Raw genomic sequence first — 21,604 nt, 5'->3', positions numbered from 1 at the left:
AATAGATTACATAATTGCTATTCAGATCATTTGTTGGATGTATTTATACCCTGGTTCTCAAATAGGATAGTATCTGACAAACCAAACAAACTTCTCAAAAAACTCAAAATATCATACTACCTCTCGAATGAGTTCCTTCATAGAGGTAATATAGTAGAGCTATATAGTAGAGCAAAATCTCAGACCACCAAAGTTACTTGAAGCCTTAAATTATTTCTACTTTCCCCCCATCAGTCATTGTTGCTGAAATCTTCAGAGGCCTTGAGTCTCTTATTAGAATATACCAGTACTGAAAGCAGTGCAGTGCTAACTTAAATAGCTTTTAGAACTGAGTGTAGACCATGCTTTTAACTTGCCTGCATAAATCTAGCATAACTTCTCTTCTCAGCATATTAGCTTATTGCTAAAACAAGAATTCCAAATGAGCAACAATGAAAATTAAAGATTATTTATACCTTTATTAGATATTCAGTTTCAAAAAAATAATTTGATTCTCTTAGTTCTTTGAAAATGAAGGCAAAAGGTCAGGTGTGGTGGCACATATCTGTAATCACTTTGAGCCTTATCATAGATAACTTGAGTTCAGCAATTCTGAGCTCCAATGGGCTAAAGCTTCTCTGGTGCCCACATTAAGTCCAGAACCAATACAATGATTGTCCCCTGAGTAGATTGGTACTGCCACCAAGCTGTGTTAAGGAGGTTAAAGAGAACCAGGTTAGAAATGGATCAGGTAAAGGTCCAATATGAGGGAAAGAGAAAGAGGGAAACTAGGAGAAGAAAGAAAGGAAGATTGCTTAGTATAAGTAAAACAAAAAGTCAATTATTTCTTTCCCATATTTGTAAAATGTCAGTAACAATCAATTTTTTTTTAATTTTCCCAGCATAAAATAGCAATTTATGTAGTGTAGATATACCCACACTGAGATAATAATGTACAATTTGTCTATGAGGATATTGATATGTCCAGATGGAAAAAAAAAATATGCTGCTACTAGACAAAGTACCACAACCATAAATTCTGTTCACTACTCTAACTCAAAGAAATAACATATAGTAAGGATTTCTCAAATCAGGAAATCAGGTGAAATCAGGAACCTTGGTGATTATTATCAACATTATGCCATTAGTCACTGTCTAAAAGTCACTTTAAATAGTTTATTGAAGGCCCTGATAGCATTCCAAGGGTCAACCTTTATAGTAATAAGAAGCAAAAATATAATTAAAAAAATAGTTTAGGTTAATATGTAGACTGAGTTGTTAGGCCCTAGAATATGTGGAAAATAGGGAAGACACATCTTAAGCAAGCCTTAAATCCTTTATTTAAAATGCAAAGATTTATTATCAATAAGATGACTTTGGGCAAAAACTTATCACTATGCCATATGGATGCTATTTAATATTAATGTATTAAGAACATTAAAATGATATAATTTAAGATAAAATAGCTAATATTATCATAAAACTTCAAAGCTTGCAATGCACATTACAAATATTATCTGATATTTTCACAACAGCACTCTGCAGTTGTTGCTATGTGGTTCTGACTGAGGTTAAGTGACTTGTCCACAGTCACACAGATAGTAAATAAGGGCCTAAAGGTTATTTTGAACTCAGGGGTTATTGTAACTACAAGTATGGCATTCTATCCATTGCCCCACCTGACTGCTTTGTAAATACTGGAGGGCAATGAGGAGAGTGTACTATATTATGATGATCCCAGGAATAGCTTAGCAGTTGAGATAATTCAGGAAATAGTGACTATTTTAGAAACTAAATTATCCAGTTTGACTGTTAGCATGACATTCAATTAAGTGAGAGTTGCAAAACCTTCAGCTTAACATAAACTATTTAAACATAGGTTCTGAGTCATAAATGATTAACATAGATTATTAGGTTTAAAACAAATTGACCCTAAAGGGGAAGTGACAAAGCTAGGATTTGATCTTGGATCCTATATTCAATGAACCTCAGTTCAAACCTTACCTCTAATAACTTCTATCTATGTGACCCTGAGTAAGTCATTTTAGCTCCTTGAGCCCCAGTTACCTTATCTGTAAAATAAAGGAATGGATGAGTTGGCTCCTGAGGTCCCTTATACCTTCATGTGATGTCACTCATTTGATCCTACCATGATGCTATCTTACAAGCAAAGAATAAGTTTATAGAGGTGGTGTGAAGAATGCCACAAAAAACATGTATGTTCTGCACTCCACTGGTGTTTTCATGATGTCAATGTGTAAAGGCTATAGCAGGTTGAGTTAACCCTGCTCCAGTAAACTTGAAGGAAGACACAAACAAGGTTTGCACAAAAGGGTCAAGTATGTTTGGGAAGTTATTGGCATCATTTGAATGAATAGCTACATCAACAGGATGCTAAATCTATTGACATGTTACTTACAGATTATAGATATTTACAAGGTAGGTCCTCTTATATACATAAAAGCAAGGTTTGTAATGGAATTGTCTTTGTTTTTGTTTTCCCAGAATGTGAAGATTAATGTTCTTCTGCTTTAGAGAATCAAATTAGAATTTTTTATATTTTTTTCTGGGATAGCTAAATAGCATAATTAATAGACTTCTAGACCTGGAGTCAGGAAGACTCATCTTCCTGAGTCCAAATCTCCCCTTAGACACCACTTGTATAACCTTAAGCAAGTCACTTATTCTTGTTTGCCTCAATTCCTCATCTGACAAAAGACCTAGAGAAGAAAATAGCAAACCTACTCCAGTATCTTTGCCAAGAAAACCACAATGGGGGAACAAAGATTTGGACATGACTAAAATAACCAAACAACAATAATAAATATTATTCTAGCCTATATAGTATTATTTATTTGTTTGTGAGTTTTTTTTGGGGGAAGTGTGATGGTCATGGTCATGGGAAATTTCTATTATATGAAAGAACATATAGGAGTTAGACAATATGACTAGGTATTTGCTCTATAATAATAATGTAATAATTGGAAGGATTCCCTAGATTATGTACCTAAAATCCCAAGACAAATTAATAAAAATAAAATTAATTCTATTTCATAACCACCAATTACAAAATAATATATAATAGGCAGTGCTTTACAAAATTTGCATATTCTTAGTAATTATCACATCAGTAGGATACTTCAATCCCAATAAAAAATCAATAGGACCATCCCAGTCAGGTACCTATTGCTATAAGTTAAGATCTAATTTATGTTATAAAATTGTGTTACAATAAATGAAAGTAACAATAATTATATTTTTTATCTCTTACTTCAATCCTTCAATCAATTCATGAATCTTTTCATTGTAGGGATATTACCTCCATGGGTTAAAAAAACAAAACAAAACATCAACACGTTCTCACATCTGCCATCTATAAATCCTCCATAAATGATCTGATATCTAACAAGATGAAGATTTCCCTATAGATCTGCTTGGAACTTCCGGGTACCAGTGGATCTCATTGGTTTTTCATCACTCTGGCTATATGAATAGTCTACTTCCTTTTCAGATCATGCAAATTCTTGTTGATATCTTAATATCACTTCTTGAATAATTAAGAATTTATTTCCCTCTACTTATGACCATCACTCATCTTGCTATTGTCCCATAGACATGTAATTTTGACACTTAAGAAATTATGTTCTACCTTTTTCTTTTTTTAATTTCTAGTGCATTATATTATATCCCCAGGAGATTGAGAGCTGTCTATTGCCTTGCACTAAATTAAATATCTTATGACTTAGAGAATGCTGGGGTTTGAACGATTGGTTTTTGTATTCATGGGAAACCTGGCATCAATTCCAAGCATTACAAAACTTACAAAATACTACCTATTCCACTTTCATCCTCTTATTCAATTCTGAGTCAATCACATTTTCTATTAGAGATATACAAAGGACTAATTGAATAATCTGTCCCTCCAACTGTTTATTATATCTTGGATGTGAGAGAGAGACAAAGAGAGAGAGAGAGAGAGAGAGAGAGAGAGAGAGAGAGAGAGAGAGAGAAATGCTGAAGTTAATATTTTTAACCATAGTAATAAATGCACTTTATATTCATAGTGGCTATCTACTGTCAGATAATTGGTCAGTTGAATCAATTAAAATAATAATTAATTGAATGTAAAAAATCTACAATTCATCACTTGAACTAATAGAGTTGACCCATCAACTTCATTATCCATAGATAGATGGTCAAAAACATATATTGTTACTTTTTTTCCTTACCAAGATTTCATAGTACATTTCATCAAAGATGTTTTTGGTTGTTGGCAAGAAGAGCAAACAAATGACTGGGTAAGTAATGACTTCATAATCAGCAATTAGGCACATAAATAAATTAGAACCAAATACAGCATTATCGATCATAATACATGTTACAGAATTGAGTAGGGACATTAGTAAAATCATTGGTAGCAAATTAGTGGGTTTAGAGATGAGGATTTTTAGATTTATTAGGAAAGCACTTTAGAAATGGCCAGCCTAGAATGAAAAGTTGGATGTTTATTTCCCACAGGAAGAACATCTCACACTTTATGTAACCACATGTCAGTTGAGGGGACCTGTGGATTCAACCAGCAGAAACAGCAAACAGCAATTAGCAAGAACAGCAAAAGGGGATCCATTTTAATGTGTAGATTAACATTCCTGATATTCACTGAAGGTATGAATCTCAATGTTGAGTAAAGGGAAAAGGAATAGGACACAAAAGGCATTTTATTCATCTATGTTGACCAAATTTTTCTGGAAAAATACAGAAAGTGGACATCCTTAGTACAGTTTTTTGTATATTATACCCATTTATAAATGAATAAATAAATTAATATATGTACATTTTTGTGTTTTTCCATCAGATACTGAGAAAATTTGATATTCATATATGTAAATATATAAACATATTGGATATGTATACACATGCCCATGTAGGTATCTATACACACATTTCTATCTAGTTTTCTCAATATATTGGATGGTAAACTAAAAAAAAAACATTAAAAATGTTTCTCAGTTATCTAAGGTTTTGTTTATTTGTTAAAAATAGCAATGAGATTTAAATTATAAAAATGTCTGAGTTTGTCAAATAATATAACATGCATGTTAGGAGCTAGCTCAGCATTTTAATTTTTGCATATGCAGGAACATGGTTGTACCAATGAGTTCAAATGTATGCTCATTTTAAGATGTTATGTTTACTTAATTATAGTAATTAGAACTGAATCCTTAATTTATACTATAGTAAATTATACTTTCCAAGCCCAAAATCAGGATGCTTGGTCTGACAAAGTATTCCTTTTGCAAAGGCTCATTAAAGTATTTTTTCTTTTATTGGTATATGAATTATGCCAGAAAATTTGTAGTTATGGTCTCACACCTATTGCACTCATATTGAAGGAAAGGAAATACCTTATGACTTAATGATGTTCCCTCAGACTCTAAATTCTCAGCCTTCTCAAATGTTCTGCATTATTTGACTCTTGATCACATTGTCCTTTGGATATGCTGTCCTTTCTGGTTTTTCATGACACAGCTCTATCCTAGTTACTTTCCTGTTTGTCTGACTGAATCTTAGATTCCTTTGCTGATTTTTCACTCATATCATGATTTCATTCATTTCAGATCTGTTTACGCTGTTAGTGTCCCCCAGGTTTCTGTTCTGTGCCCTATTCTCTTTTCTATCTATGCTATTTTAGTTGGTGATATCATCAGCACTGAGGGTTGAATCATCACCTCTAGGTAGAAGATTCCAAATTCTGTATTTTGATCCCTAGTCCTGCTCATTTCAAAATCCTTCCTTCCTTCCTTCCTTCCTTCCTTCCTTCCTTCCTTCCTTCCTTCCTTCCTTCCTTCCTTCCTTCTTCTTCTTCTTCTTCTTCTTCTTCTTCTTCTTCTTCTTCTTCTTCTTCTTCTTCTTCTTCTTCTTCTCTCTCTCTCTCTCTCTCTCTCTCTCTCTCTCTCTCTCTCTCTCTCTCTCTCTCTCTCTCCCTCTCTCTCACACACACACACACACACACGCATTTTAAGTTCTGAATTAGCTCTCTTCTCGCTCCCCAACTGCATTAGGAAAGGACACCATTTGACACAAATTTATAACTATATGTAAAACCATGCGATATGTATTTTATTTATTTATCAGTTCTTTCTCTCTAGGTGGATAACATATTCCTTCATAGGTTCTTTATATTTTATCTGAATATTTATAGTACTCAGAATGATCTGATTTTTCACAACCATTTACAGAATATTGTTACTCTGTACAATGGTTTACTGATTCTGCTCACTTCAATTTTCATTATTTCACATCTCTTTCCATTTTTTTTCTCTAAAATCAACTAGCTCATCATTTCTTATAGAGTAGTAGTATTCAAAAAAAATCATATACCACAACTTGTTTATCCTTTGCCAATTGATGGGCATCCCTTTAATTTCCAATTTTTTTTGCCATCATAGAGATCTGCTATAAATATTTTAAAATATATAGTGTTTTTTTTTTCTTTTTTCCAGATCACCTTGAGAAGCAGACCTAATAGTGGTTTTGATGAGACAAAGGGTATACACAATTTTTTAATTCTTTGGGCATGTCTCCATATTGTTCTCTAAAATGGTTGAATCACTTCACAGTTCTGCCAACAGTGTATTAATATCCCAAATCTTCCACATGTCCTCCAACATTTGGCAATTTCACGTTCTATCATTTTAGCCAATCTTATAGGTATGAGATGATATCTCAAAATTGTTATAACTTGCATTCCTCTAATCATAATGATTTAGAGCATGTATGGTATTTTTTATTAAAAACCTGCCTGTTCATATCCTTTAATCATTTATCAATTATGTAATAACATATCCTTATGAATTTCAAAATTTTTCCTATATATTTGAGATATGAGATCTTTATCTAAGAAATTATTCATTTTCCCCTAATTTTCTGCCTTTCCATCTATTATTGGCTTCATTATTTTTATATGTACAAAATGTTGTTAATATAAATTAATCAAAATTATCTATTTTATACTTCAAAATACTCTCTATCTCTTGTTTATTCACAAATTCTTCTGTCCACAAGTCTGATAGGTAATATGTTCCATGTTCTTCTATTTTTCTTTTGATTTCTTGCTCCTGAGCTACATTCTTGCTTCACCAGCCATCTTTTGGAATTCTCACAGTGGATGTCTCATGGATATCTCCAACTCATCATATTCTGAACAGAACTCTATTTTTCTCTCCCAATCCCTACCATTTTACCAACTTTCCTATTACTTTCACCCTTCTCATAACTCAGACTTATAACCTTGTTTTTACTCTCCCTTATGACAAATATACAGGCCATTATCAAGACCTGTCACCATCATATCTTTTATATGTTTTCTTTTCACCCACATAATGACCATCCTAGTTCGGGCCCTCATCACCTCTTGCCTTGACTATTGTCACAACTTTCTAATTGATCTCCCAAACTTATTCCTCCTCATTCTAACCCTAATCCTCTATTTTGTATCCAAAGTGATTTTATACACCTGCATACACATATATGTACACATATATGTATATTTATATATGTATATATAATCACTTCACACGTAATCACTTTGGCTGCAAAAATATACGTATATATGAATGTATTGTGTGTATACATGTATGTATGCATGTATGTATGCATGCATTTATATGTGTATATATACATCTGTCTTTGGGATTTAAGGCTCCTCATAAACTGATTTGTTAGATCTTTTCAGCCTTCTTATGCTTTATTCCTTTCTGCAATTCTACAATTCAGCCACACTCTGCAGTTTGCTATTTCTCATACATAACACTATATCTCCTGATTCTCTGAAATTATACTTGCTGCCTTCTGTGCTCAGAATGTTCTCCCTTCTCCTTAGTACTGCACATTTTATCTCCACAACTTCTTTGCTTTTCTGACTTTCTTTAAAACAGATCAAATCCTACTTTATACAAAAATCCATCTAGTTACTGGCTCCTTTCTGAGTGTTCTCTCTCTTTCTCTGTCTCTCTATCTCTCTCTGTCTCTTTCTCCTTCACAGCCCAATGCCATATCCATGTAACCAAAGAAAGCAGATAAGCATGTCCTTCCTCTGAGGGAGGGGCCTTAGAATTGTGATTAAATTGTATATTTAAATGCGATCTGTTCTTCTTTATGTCTGTAGAGCAAGGGAAAGGAAGCCAGATATACCTGTTTGGTCATTCTACATTTATACCAAACTCAGCTACTTAACTTTATTTGGAACACCTGTTTTGTCTGAAATTCATTTATTTTCTGCTCAACATTGTCAAAATATTTTTCTCTATAAAGGGTAAGTTAAATGGCAAGTATACATCATGATCTCTTCTTGATTCCTCCAGTACTTAGTATTCACTACTTCTGAGTTATCTCGTATTTAATTTTTCTAGTTTCATCCTCTATTCCCCAATAGAATGTAAGCTTTTTGATGGGGAGGCATATTTCTGCCCTCTGATCTTCAGCCCTCAGTGTACGACTCATTTTAAGTACTTAATGACTTTGCTGAATTGAATTGAGTTGAATTGAATAACAGGTGTACACTTCTCAATTTCATTGTAAATGTCATTGTCACTTTCTTATATAGTATATTATTTACTAAAACCTAATGTGAGGATCCAACACTTATCAATCACAAAAAGAAACCTCTTCCAAAATGCCAGAAAATTGGTCATTTTGTGTCAATCTGTTGCCTCTCCTACTAGCTTTATCTGTGAATGTTCTCAGGAGCATCTACATCAGATGTATTTCATGACAAACTTTCTCCAGATTCATTTTATACTCAACTGCTTTTCACTGTTTTATGAGGCAATGCTATGGACATCTTCCAAAATTACAAGAGAAATACGAAATTGACCAAATCCTAACAGGAAGAAATGGCTGGTTACAAATGTAAGAGTCATTTCAGAATCATCTTTCTGTGTTTAGATAGATCAATAACTGGCAAGAGCAAGGGTCAAAGTCAAAACCAAATTAAGAGAGAGGAGAAAGACCAGATGACTAGATTTTCAATTATAAGAGCTCCAAGTCACCCTTAAACAAGGTCCTGTACAATGGAGAAAGGAAACAGAAATAGAAATAAATTAACTGTGATCATTTCTTTATGAAGTTTCATATATATATATATATGCATAGCTCTTTCTTCTACATGATTATTCTCTCCAACAGAAGAGATTACAACTCATATATGTTTTCTCATCCTGCATTATTTGTATCCCTCCTACATATTTTCAACAGGCACTCTACCCAGTTTCCATTGGATTTGTTTAATTTCTTTGAGTAACAGTGTATGTAGCACTTGGGCTATCTTTTTGCTATCTCATGCTCTGGCCTTATTAACCAGCTTTCTACTTTATCTAAATGCATATTTCCTAAATAATCTATGTATGTTACATCTTCTACAATCCCTTAGCCATCTCACTGGGCTTTGGGTTAACTATAATTTTGATTCTCTGAAGATGGTAGTGTTCCATGACGCAGCACTATATAACATCACTGGAATAATAATAGTATCATATTAAAAGTATTATACCAGGAATCACCTTAGAATCTTTAAAAGCATTGTGCTGTTGTTCCAAGGCTCTTGATGCTGTTTTCTCAGCTCAGTAATTTCTCATAAGCATTCTTTGTCCAAAATATATGAGCTGATATGCCAACCCTATGGGTTTACCTATCCACCTTAGAACCAATATAATAGACATCCATTTTTCATCCATGTTTCCATTTGTGAACTGTTAGACTGATCTCTTCTGAATAGACATGGTTCTCACTGAAGAGGTTTTATATTATCATGGGAGTGATAGTCTTCTCAATACCAGCTTCACAGGGGAATTTCTGGAGTATTTAATCATCTTTCAAAGGAATATCTTTCATTTAGACACACTGTAGGACACCCTGTATAACAATAGTGAGAAACAGATGACAAGCAAAATCTCCCTGTTGTTTTTTATTTGTATCACTTGATATTTATAACTAGAACAACACCAAGTCATTGTCTCCATATTTTTATATGAAGGAATCTAGCATGAGATTAAGCTATGCCTGAGAGAAAACCTTTTGGTGCTAAACCCTTGATTCTGGGAATTTGAGGCAAAGGTTTTCTTTTCTTGTTTTTTTCTTTTCTTTCTTTTTTTTATTTTTTAGTGAGGCAATTGGGGTTAAGTGACTTGCCCAGGGTCACACAGCTAGTAAGTATTAAGTGTCTGAGGCCAGATTTGAACTCAGGTACTCCCGAATCCAGGGCCAGTGCTCTATCCACTGCACCATCTAGCTGCCCCTCTTTTATTATTTTTAAATAATTAAGCAACAAATAATAAATTGGACAATTTGGTGTATATTGGGTACATAAAGTCAACTTCAAAGCAAGGATATTTTGAGTTGGAGCCCTCCCTTCAGAAAATATGAGTTGATTACAGATATGTTACTCAATTTGGTGCTCTTAGAACACTAAGATTTTAAGCAACAGAATAGTAGCTTTTGAAAATTTTTACCACTCTTCTCACTGTTGTTCCAAGTCCAACAGTCACTACAATTTTTTTTATTTTAGACTTTTATTTTCCAAATTACATGTAAAAGCAAATTTTGACATCAATTTTTTTAAAACTTTATGTTCCAACTTTTCTTCCTCCATCCCCTCCCCTCCCCACCCTAAAAACTCAAACAATTCAACATAAATTATACATGAGTAGTCATAGGAAACAATTCTACCTTATCTAGGTTGTGAGTGGAAACAGATAAAAACAAAACTTCAGATTAAGGAATTGTCAAAAAAGTGTTTCAGTCTATTTTCAGATACCATCAATTCTTTCTCTGTAGATGTACTGCAATTTTCCAAGGTTCTTCAGAGTTATATTGGATCATTGCCTTGCTGAAAGTAATCATGTGCTTCCCAGCAGATCATCTTACCCTAATGCTGTTATTTTGTATACAGTGCATTTCTCTCTGCTTCAGTTCATGTGTGTCTTTCCAGGTTTTTCTGATAGCATCCTGTTAATCATAATTTATATATAGTACCTTGAACTTGGCATAGAATTTTCTTCACAATAAACCAGCAGAGTAGGTACCGTACATTTTGACACTGTAGTCAATCAATGTAACTATTTCCCTCTATCCCATTCCCTTCCAATGATATTTATTCTATTGTCTACATTATTTTGCCCTAATCCTCCTCATAAGTGTTTTGCTACTGACTGCCCCCCCCCCGCTCTACCCTCCCTTCATTCACCCTTCCCTCCTTATTTTCTTCCCTTCCTACTTTCCTGAAGGGTTAAATAGATTACTCTTCCCTAGTAGATGTGTTATTCCCTCCTTGAGCCCACTCTGATGAGGTTATGGCCTTTGAGCTAATTATGTTTTCTAAATGTTTCTTCCTCCCTCCCTCCTCAACTCTCCCTATGAAATCAAGCAATTCAATATATGTCATAAATATGGTGTTATGCCAAACTTCTTCACCTTCCTCTAAAGTGTTTTGCTTTTTACAGCTCTCTCCCCCAAACTTCCCTTCCCTCCTTCCCCTCTTTTCCCCTTCCCCACCTCCTTCTCCTCCCACTTTTCCTCAGGGCAAAAATATATTACTATACCCACTTGAGTATGTACGTTATTCCCTCTTTGAGCCAATCCTGATGATATTGAAGTTCACTCACTCCCCCTCTTCCCCTCCATAGACTTTTTTATTTGTTTCCTTCCTGTGAGCTACCTCTCCCCATTCCACCACTCCCCTTCCCCCTCCCCCAGTATTCCATCTCTCCCTCCTACCCCTCACCCCTATTTTAAAGATGTCATCATGGCTTAGTTAGATGGCACAGTGGACAAAGCACCAGCTCTGGGCCCAGGAGGCCTAGAGCTCAAATCCAGACCCAGACACAAGAAAACCTACCTTGTTTGTACCACAAAGAACAAGGATATACAAAAAAATACTTTAAAAATACCATCCCTTGATATTCATTTCAGACCTGTGTCCTCTCTGTATTACTTGCTGAAAAAGTTCTTATGAGTTGAAAGTATTATTTTCTCATGTATGACTGTAAACAGTTTAATCTTTTAATGTCCCTTTTGATTTCTTTTCCTGTTTTCCTTTTTATTATTCTCCAGGGTCTTGTATTTGAAAGTCAAATTTTCTATTCAGTTCCGGTCTTTTCATCACAAATGCTTGAAAGACCTCTTTCTCACTGAAATCCCATTTTTTCCTCTGAAAGGTTAAAATCAGTTTTGCTGGGTAGGTTATTTTTTGGCTGTAGTTCCAGTTCCTTTGCCCTCTGGAATATCATATTCCATGCCCTCTGGTCCTTTAATGTAGAAGCTGCTATATCTTTCTTTATCCTTATTGGAGCTCCACAGTATTTGAATTCCTTTTTTCTAGATGCTTGCAATATTTTCTCCTTGACCTGGGAGTTCTGGAATTTGGCTATAATATTCCTAGAGGTTTTCCTTTGGGATCATTTTCAGGAGGTGATCAGTGGATTCTTATAATTTCTATTTTACCTTCTGCTTCTAGAATATCAGGGCAATTTTCCCTCACAATCTCTTGGAGGATGGTGTCTAAGCTCTTGTTTTGGTCATGGTTTTCATGTAGTCTAATGATTTACAAATTATCTCTCCTGGCTTTATTTTCCAGGTCAGCTATTTTTCCAAGGAGATATTTCACATTGCCCTCTATTTTTTCATTCAATTGGATTTGCTTTACTTTGTCTTGGTTTCTCTTAAAGTCACTAGCTTCCATTTGTTCAATCCTAATTCTTAGGCAATTATTTTCATAAGTCAGTTTTTTAATCTCCTTTTCCGTTTGGTTTTTCAAGCTGTTGACTTTTTTCTTATGACTCTCCTGTATTGCTCTCATTTCTCTTTCCATTCTTTCCTCTCTCTCTCTCTACATCTTCCTTCTATCTCTCCTACTTTCTCTTCAAAGTCCCTTTTGAGAACTTCCATGGCCTGAGAGCATGGATGTAGGGGCCCTGTGGTTGATTTTCTCATCTGAGGCTGCACCTTGATCTTCCTTGTCATGGAAATAGTTTCTATAGTTTTGAATTTTCTTTTCCTGCTCATCTTTTAACTTATTTTAAACTCTCCATGGGGAGTGGGAGGGGGTCTCAGCTCACTCCTGTTTCCAGCTTCAGAGGGTCCCAGGTGTTTTGGTTTGAGGGAGGACCTATTTTACTCTCACCTGGCCTGTTCTCTGGTCCAGAGATAACCTCAAGCCTACTTACTAAACAACCAACCAGCAAAGCTTTGTGTGGTGTGGTTCTTAGATACAAAGAGCCTCTGCACGTCCCCCAACTGAACCTCCTGCTGTTCAGGATTTCTTCCTAATTCCCCCCTGGGGTGGGACAGCCAAATTCTTCCAGGTCTCACTGGTAACCCTGCACTTTCTGCTCCCCCCGCCCCATCCAGCCAATCAGCCCTCACACCTGACTGCATGTTCAGCTCCAGAAGACAGCAGCACTGTAGCCAATTCAGAGGCGCCAGGGTAAGTTCCTCCAGTGGTGTGTCTGGTGTGTCTGTCAGCTCGATCATGGGGTTAGACTTTACTCATGGTCCAGCATGGTCCCCTGAAATCTATCGATATCTGTTTTCTACTTCAGGAGATCTCTACATAAATGAAATAAAGATTCAGGGAGAAAAACCACAATAAACACAGGGGGAACTCATATTCTTTATATTCTTCCATAAACTGTGTGGCTGTAAAAATGTGGTTTACCTTATGAAAGTTATTTGTGGAATTTTTTCCATGCTCTAATATATTTTAATTGGGGTTAATCTGATTACACATGTAGATCATTTTCATAATGATATCATGGAGATGAGAAATTAGTAGTACTGTGAATATAGTGGCGTTCACATTATCCTAAACAAAGTAAAATAATTATGCTTTTTGAAACAATGAATCTTAGAACTTTTAATGACTTAAAAAGGCACTATTGGGTAGGAGCCCACATGCAGGAGGCTAAGACCCCAGACTCAGATGCTGAGCTGGAATGTGCAGAATGGGGATTGTGAGAGAACATACATAATTGAGTGGGTGACTGATCCACATATCAAAAGAATATCAGTATACAAATATCAGAAACTGATCAAATTAAACAGTACAGAAAATTTCTTGGAACTTACAATAAACTCACAGAAACCTGTTTTCTGGGTTGTGTTCAACATTTTATAATGAGAGGTCAAACCAGAACATTTGACTTCTTCAGAACACTGTCTGCAAAAAATATTTCAAAATGACACAAAAAATATCTTTGACATTTCAAAAGCATCCTATTCAACAGAACGAATCTCTGGCTGGCAAAGAAGGACTCTTTGGCCAACAGTGATAGAAAAGTACATATGAATGGACATTTCTATCAAGCAGTGCCAACACATTGCATTGGAAGGGGGGAGTTCTTTTTATTTTAAATTGTTGTGGATATTTTCACCATGTCAATGATTGTGAGCATTTGGTAAGTCGAAACCACTGGAGAAACAAATGTGCTTCTTATGAGGAATAAACAAATCATAAATCTTGTCTTATTGTGCAATGAAAATATTAAGATAATGTGTTTGTTGGGGCTTAAAATTCAATAGCCAGGCCACTTTATTAGGAAATGAACACATTGTTCCTTTGATTTTGACTGTTAATTTTAAAGCAGAGTATTGGTTAAATCATAAAGAAAAATAAAACTTATTGGATTACCAAAAGTAAAAGAAGTGGCAACATTTAAGTTCATTTATTTTAAAATAAGCAAGTGACTGTTTGTACTAGTAATTACAATAGTATCCAAACTGGAGCCTTTCTGGATATGTAGATGAAAAAAATTCACTCAGCATCATCAAAAAGACATTCCTGATCATTCATTTCTGCCTCAAATCATTGGTACATACACAGGAGTTACTTACTGGTCATTTCCATGTATAGCTTTTTCCTTCCCTCAGCTTTACTTTTCTATCCTTCTCTCCCTCCCTCCCTTGTCCTGCCTTCCTCTGCCAAGACAGACATTAAACATTTTTGCAGTGCTTCTAGGAAAAATCACATCTATGACTAGCATTAATACTTGTGTCAACTGACAGGCATGCTTTAGAGTGGAGCCCAGCATCTGTACACAAAATATGAGAATGAAACATGCATGATTTGGTGAGTCTGAAAATATATAGTTCATCACTGAAATTATTGATTTTTCAGATTTTCTTTTTAAATATGACTAAATGAAATAAAGTAAACCAAAGTTAACTTATGCTGTTGACTAAATAAATGCAAAAATTAAAAAAAAAACAATCTATGAAAAATTATAGTTGACTCATAGCCATAAAATAGGATAGGTTTTTGTAAACATTTTTAATCTCGTAGCAAATGAAAGATGACTATATCAAACAATTATCTTATTTGAGTAAAAATGAATTTGTAGTTAGAGTTTAAAGCCTTTTAATTGGCAGGGGTAATATGGTAGTAAAGTCATGATGCCAGAGAGAAGCCATGAAGTTACCTGACACTCCCCAGTTTCCTTCAGAATCCATGTTAAAATAAACCTATAAATAGTTACTGCAGTGACGAAATGCAGAAAAACACTGAGTGAAACAATTTTCCATTTTAAGATAACTTAGAATAATTTCAAGAAAAATCTGTCTTACTTGTGTAAAAGGGGAGTGAAAATCAGTGCAAGTGGTGTCAGGGTAAGCCTGAGGGAGACTCTTAGCTACAGCACAGATCAGCAACTGAGGCCAGTTAGTCCTGGCTCAGCAGAGCAGTGACACAGTAGGCAAGCAACAGCACAGAAAGCAAATTGCAACCCTTAGAACCCAGGCAAAAACAGTTGTGACTTGGCCAAGCTACCACAGCACAGTGGGCAACCTGCCAGTCCTAGAGGCCCCAGAAAGTCAGTGACCCAGTCCCTGGCCCCTAGTGTAAGAAGCTTTGGAAAGTGCCCCCTGTACCCTAGCCCAGGAGCAGAGCTCAACTTTTAAAAATTAGTAAAAAACTAAAAGAGACTTGACCATAGAAAGCTACTATGATGACAGAAAAGAAAAAAAGCAGAAATTCAAAAAAGGACAATGCTGTTCAAAATTACTACATGTGGATCATCAAAGGGGAATGTCAAGTGGTCTCAAAAACAAAAAAAGGTTTCTAGGAAAAGCAATTATTGAAAGTAATTTAAAAATTAAGTAAGAGAGGTAGAAGGAAAATTGGGAAAAGAAATGAGAGTTATACAAGAGAATTAAGAAAAAGAGTGAATGACTTGGAAAAGAAATCAGGGGAAAGATGACTGAAGAAAACAACTCCTTAAAAATAGAATTGGCCAAATGTGAAAAAAAAAACAGGTACAAAAGCTAACCAAAGAAGATAATTCTCTGAAATTAGAATTAGGCAGGTGCAAGTTAATGACTCTATGAAATATTGAGAATCAATCAACCAAAATCCAAAGAATGAAAAAAATAGAAGAAAATGTAAAATAGCTCATTGGAAAAAGAACTGACCTGTGACATAGATCAAGAAGAGATAATTTAAGAATTATTGGACTCCTGAAAGCCATCCTCAAAAAAAAGAGCCTAAACAGAAACTTTCAAGAAATTATCAAGAAAAATACCCTGATCATCTCCTAACAGAGATCATAAAAGAAAAACTCCAAGGAATATTGTAGTCAAATTCCAGAACTATGAGGTCAAAGAGAAAATACTATAAGCAGCCAGAAAGAAACAATTAAAATATCAAGCAGGCACAATCAGGATTACATAGGACTTTGCAGTTTCTACATTAAAGAATCTGATAGCTTGGTATATGATATTTCAGAAGAGAAAGGATCTTGGGATACAACCAAGAATCAATTACCCAACAAAATTGTGCATAATCTTTTGACTAAAAATATAGACATTCAATGAAATTGGGGACTTTGACACATTCCTGTTGAAAACACCAGAGCTGAACAGAAAATTTGATCTTCAAATACCAGACTCAAGAGAAGCATAAAAAGGTAAACAAGAAAGAAAAAAAAAGAAACATGTTCCTCAATAGGGTTAAACTCTATGGCCCTACATGGGAAGATGATACTTGTATCTCTTAAGAATTCTATCTCTATTAGGGCAGTTATAAGGAGTATACTTAGAGAGAAATTGTGATTATAAGTTGATGTGATGATAAAAACATAATTAAGGGGTGAAAAAGGGACTGTACTGGGAAAAGAGGAAAGGGGTAGGCAGAATGGGGTAAATTATGCAACATGAAGAGCCATGAAAAACCTCTTACAAAAGAGGGAATAAAGGGAGGAGGCAAGCATTGTTTGAAACTTACTATCATTGGATTTTGCTCAGAGGGAATAACATGCACACTCACTTGGGGAACACTTTTTTGCTCAAAGAGGGAATAACACACACTTCTCTATAGCTAACTAGGAGGTTAAAGGGGAAAGAAGTGGTAGGGGGTGATAGAAGGAAGACCAGATTAAGGCAGGTGGTGGTCAGAAGCAACACACTGGTGGAAAGGGGAAGAGTGAAAGGTGAGAGTAAAGTATAAAAAGTGGGGGATAGGATAGAGGGAAGTAGATAGTTAGCAATCAAAATCTTGAATGTGAATGGAATGAATTCTTCCATAAAGTAGAAGTGGATAGCAGAGTGGATTAAAAAACAGAATTCTATAATATATTGTTTACCAAACCACATTTGAAGCAGAGAGACACACACAGAATAAATGTAAAAGGCTGGAGCAGAATATATTATGCTTCAGATGAAGTAATGAAAGCAGGGATAACCATCCTGACCTCAGACAAACAAAAACAAAAATAGACCTAATTAAAAGAGAGAAGGAAGGAAACTTCATCTTTCTAAGAGGTACCACAAACAATGAATTAGTATCAATATTACGCATATCTGCACCTATTCGTATAGCTTCCAAATTCTTAGAGGAGAAAAGTCAGTTACAGGAAGAAATAGACAGCAAAACCATACTAGTGAGGAAACTCATTCTCTCCCTTTCAGAGCTAGATAAATTTAAACAACCACACACAGAGAGAGAGAGAGAGAGAGAGAGAGAGAGAGAGAGAGAGAGAGAGAGGAGAAGAAGAAGAAGAAGAAGAAGAAGAAGAAGACATAGAAGAAGACAAAGAAGAAGAAAAGAAGACGAAGAAGAAGACAAAGAAGAGAGAGGAGAGAAAGAAAGAGATGAATTTAAAATTTAATTTTAAATTTTAAAATTTTAAATTTTAAATGTTAATGCTTAGAGATTTTCATACAGCACCAGTCCCCTCTAGTTTCCATGCTGTTGATAGAGAAATAAATGCCAACTTGGGTGCCTATTCCTGAGGTCCATAATGGTATCCCTAGTGACTCTGCAGAACATTTCACCTTCTGTCCTTTCATCAAGCAGGAGACATTGATTCTGCTCCACCCATGTGAGGTACGAATGGTTGTAGTGGGGGAAATGTGTTGGTTTTTGACTGAGGCATCCCCTGTGTCATTAACAACCTCCAAGGATCCAGCTATTCCTTATAAATCAATAAACATTTACTTATTAAGTACTTACTATGTGAAAAGCACTCTGCTAAGAACTAGGGGGTATAATTTTTTTTAAAAGCCCTATTCTCAAGGTACTCATATTCTAATTGGAGAGACAACATGCAAACATCTATTTAAAGATGGGATGTGTATTATGAATGTATACATATATACGCATATGTATATATATGAATATATTGTATACATATACATGCAAAGATCTGTAATCACATGTATGCAAGTCCATCGCTATGTCAAAAAATGCCAAGATAGTTCAAGTTGCATGTTCAGCAAGAGCCTTTCCTGTCCCTTCCTAATGCTAGTACCTTTCCTTCTTATATTGCTTTTGTGTATATATGTGCAAATATATATGGACACACATATACATATATAGTATACAAATATACTGTATTGACACTTAGCTTTCCATATCTATATGCATACCTATATATATGCATGCATGCATACATACTGATAGGAAAGATTCTCTAATTGGCTGCATGCATGTACAGTGTATTCATGTGTGTGTTGTATACATATGTGCATTACTACATATATGCAAATATATATACACACATATAAGAAGTAATATCAAAAGGAAATGTACTAACAGTGGGAGGAACAAAGAAAGACCTCTTGTGGAAGGTGGAATTTGAGCTAAATTAATACTTCTTTTTAACCAAAAAAGTTTAAGGATGGAAAAAGTCCACTGTGTCATTTACTCAAGAAGGTAAGGATCCTAGGAAGATAGGATCACAAATGTGAATCTTTAAGGGACCTTAGAGAAAATCTCCCACATGGTATAGTAAAACAAAATAAAATAAAATAAAATAAAATAAGAACAGGCCATGTGTTCTGAATAGATACTTGGATTCTAACATTGCATGTGAGGTCATCATTCCTAGAGTTTGAAACTGAGAGCAAACTAAATTCATGAAATCCAGCTCCCATATTCATAGATTCCATGACACCAACAAAGGTTAAGAATCCTCAACCTGTCTTAGTGTTTAGGACATTGATACAGAGAATTCCTACTAAGTAAAGTCTTTCAACTCAGTTGTTCAATTGTTATTCAATTAGAGTCTAAGAGAGCTTGTCTGCCTGGGTCACTGACAGACTGAGTAACTTGTCTAGGATCACATAGTACATCAAATGCAGAGCTTGAAAGGAAGCTTTGTTGACTCCAAGACCAGCTGTCATCCATTAGGCCATGATCCCTATCTTCTAGGATGGGAACTTGTTAAAAATCCTACTGTTTTGTTTCCAGGGATTAGCTGTGGGAAAAACTCCAGTCCATTAAATGATTCGGGTAGCATCTCTTAGAATATCACATGAATTTCAAAAATAGTACACATTTTCCTTAAGACCCATTTATAAAGATGATACTTAAATTTTTATCTATTCACTTTTATATTGCCCTTTTACATTTTTCTCTATTTACTTTTACATTACACATGCTACTCCTATTTCTATGATTTTGTTATATTGTTTTATTATAATTTCATTTAGGTTAGTTTAGGCAGAGTAAAACACACTTAAAATAATCCAACTCAGTGGGACATCTAAACCAATAAGTCAAAAATGTCTGACTATTAACATATTAGCTATGATATGATGATATAGTAAAAACTTTACCAGTAAACATAATTTATACTGCAAAATTACTTATATTCTCTAAACCTCTTCCCACTATTACCTGACTAATAAAATGTATCAACAAAGGTTTTTAAATTTGTGAGCAACGACTTTGGTTTTCCAAATCTGTGTGTTGTATAGAAATGATAATACCACAATGCCATTAACCCCCTTCCCAGTATCGTTTTCCTTTCTATGATATCTGCAGTGTAATTTTCAATTATTGTTGCTAAAAAAATAAACAGCAAAATAGCAATTCATAGATGTCTGAGAAAATCAGTGTAAAAAAAAATGATGGGACAGCTAGGTGGGGCAGTGGATAGAGCATTGGCCCTGGAGTTAGGAGGACCTGAGTTCAAATCCGACCTCAGACACTTCATACTTACTAGCTGTGTGACTCTGGGCAAGTCATTTAACCCCAATTGCCTCACCCCTCCCCCCCAAAAAAGAGGAAAAAAATGATTACATGTTTTCCTGTTTTCCTGATTCCCTACCAATTTTTAGCTTTTTACCAGTAAAGCTGTCTATTTTAGTATTCTTCACTTTGTACTAACTTCATGATAATAATAATCTTCTTGATTTGATTATATTGTTGAAAGAAGGAATAGAATTTGGAACTCAAAACTTTAAAAAAATGTTGAAAATTGTTTTAACATGCAACTGGGGAAGGGGCAGCTAGGTGGCACAGTGGATAGAGCACAGACCCTGGAGTCAGGAGGACCTGAGTTCAAATCCAGCTTCAGACAGTTGACACTTACTAGCTGTGAGACCCTGGGCAAGTCACTTAACCCCAATTGCCTCAAAAAAGGAAAAAATAAGCACATGGCATAGATTCTTCCCCCTCAAATTATTTACTGTCTCATTGAAAAAAACAACAAAGTATAGGTGACAATATATAATTTATATATTGTATAAGAACTTTTCCTATAATATATTATATAGCTCAAAATATCAGTTAAGGTCAAAAAAATAAAAAAAGAGAGCTCGTACTCAGCATATATTTATGGAGGACCTCACGTACTGTGCAGGTGCTAATCTCTTCCAAAGCTGTTCAGGCATAGATATAAGCACTGTTTATTGAAAAGAGGGAGTTCTTCCCAAAGTGCAATTGATGGCTCTGAGTATAGTATTTGTCCAGTCTCTTCACTTGGGGTCTAAAAATTATCTTACATCCCTGAAGTGGCCAGTTTACAGATGGTTTTGTCTTGTATGAATGTTGGTCCAGAAAACATCAAATTGTTCCTTTTCCAATAAGAAAATTATTTTCCTCCATGTAATTTATTAATACAAAACTCATTAATAAATGGTTTTTACAGTGGTTTACAATTTTTTTCACAAGAGCCTCATTAGGTAGGTAGTGCAGATGTTACTATATCCATTTTACAAATTACAAAAGTTAAGCAATTTGTCCAAAGTGGCAAAGATGGTATCTGAACCAAGTTTATCATAGTCTTCGTCCAGGGTTGTTTCCATTACACACATCAATCTGCCTCCTGTAAACTTCAAAGAAAAGGATTATTTT

The 21,604-nt window shown here is 34.9% G+C and overlaps 1 protein-coding gene across 1 annotated transcript; it reads left to right on the top strand.

Annotated features, from left to right (window-relative positions):
- The first annotated feature begins 13,408 nt into the window (after positions 1-13,408).
- Positions 13,409-14,303, top strand: LOC122732200 (mitochondrial import inner membrane translocase subunit Tim9-like). Its single transcript, XM_043972322.1, has 3 exons — positions 13,409-13,459; positions 14,035-14,155; positions 14,239-14,303. Exons 1-3 carry the CDS (start codon positions 13,409-13,411, stop codon positions 14,301-14,303), a joined length of 237 nt encoding a protein of 78 aa, XP_043828257.1.
- The last annotated feature ends 7,301 nt before the right edge of the window (positions 14,304-21,604 follow it).

The sequence above is a fragment of the Dromiciops gliroides genome, chromosome 6 (genome assembly GCF_019393635.1).
Source record: "Dromiciops gliroides isolate mDroGli1 chromosome 6, mDroGli1.pri, whole genome shotgun sequence".
Lineage (NCBI taxonomy): Eukaryota > Metazoa > Chordata > Mammalia > Microbiotheria > Microbiotheriidae > Dromiciops > Dromiciops gliroides.
The sequence above is the reverse complement of the archived record's forward strand: the minus strand, read 5'-3'. Positions and strand labels throughout refer to the sequence as shown.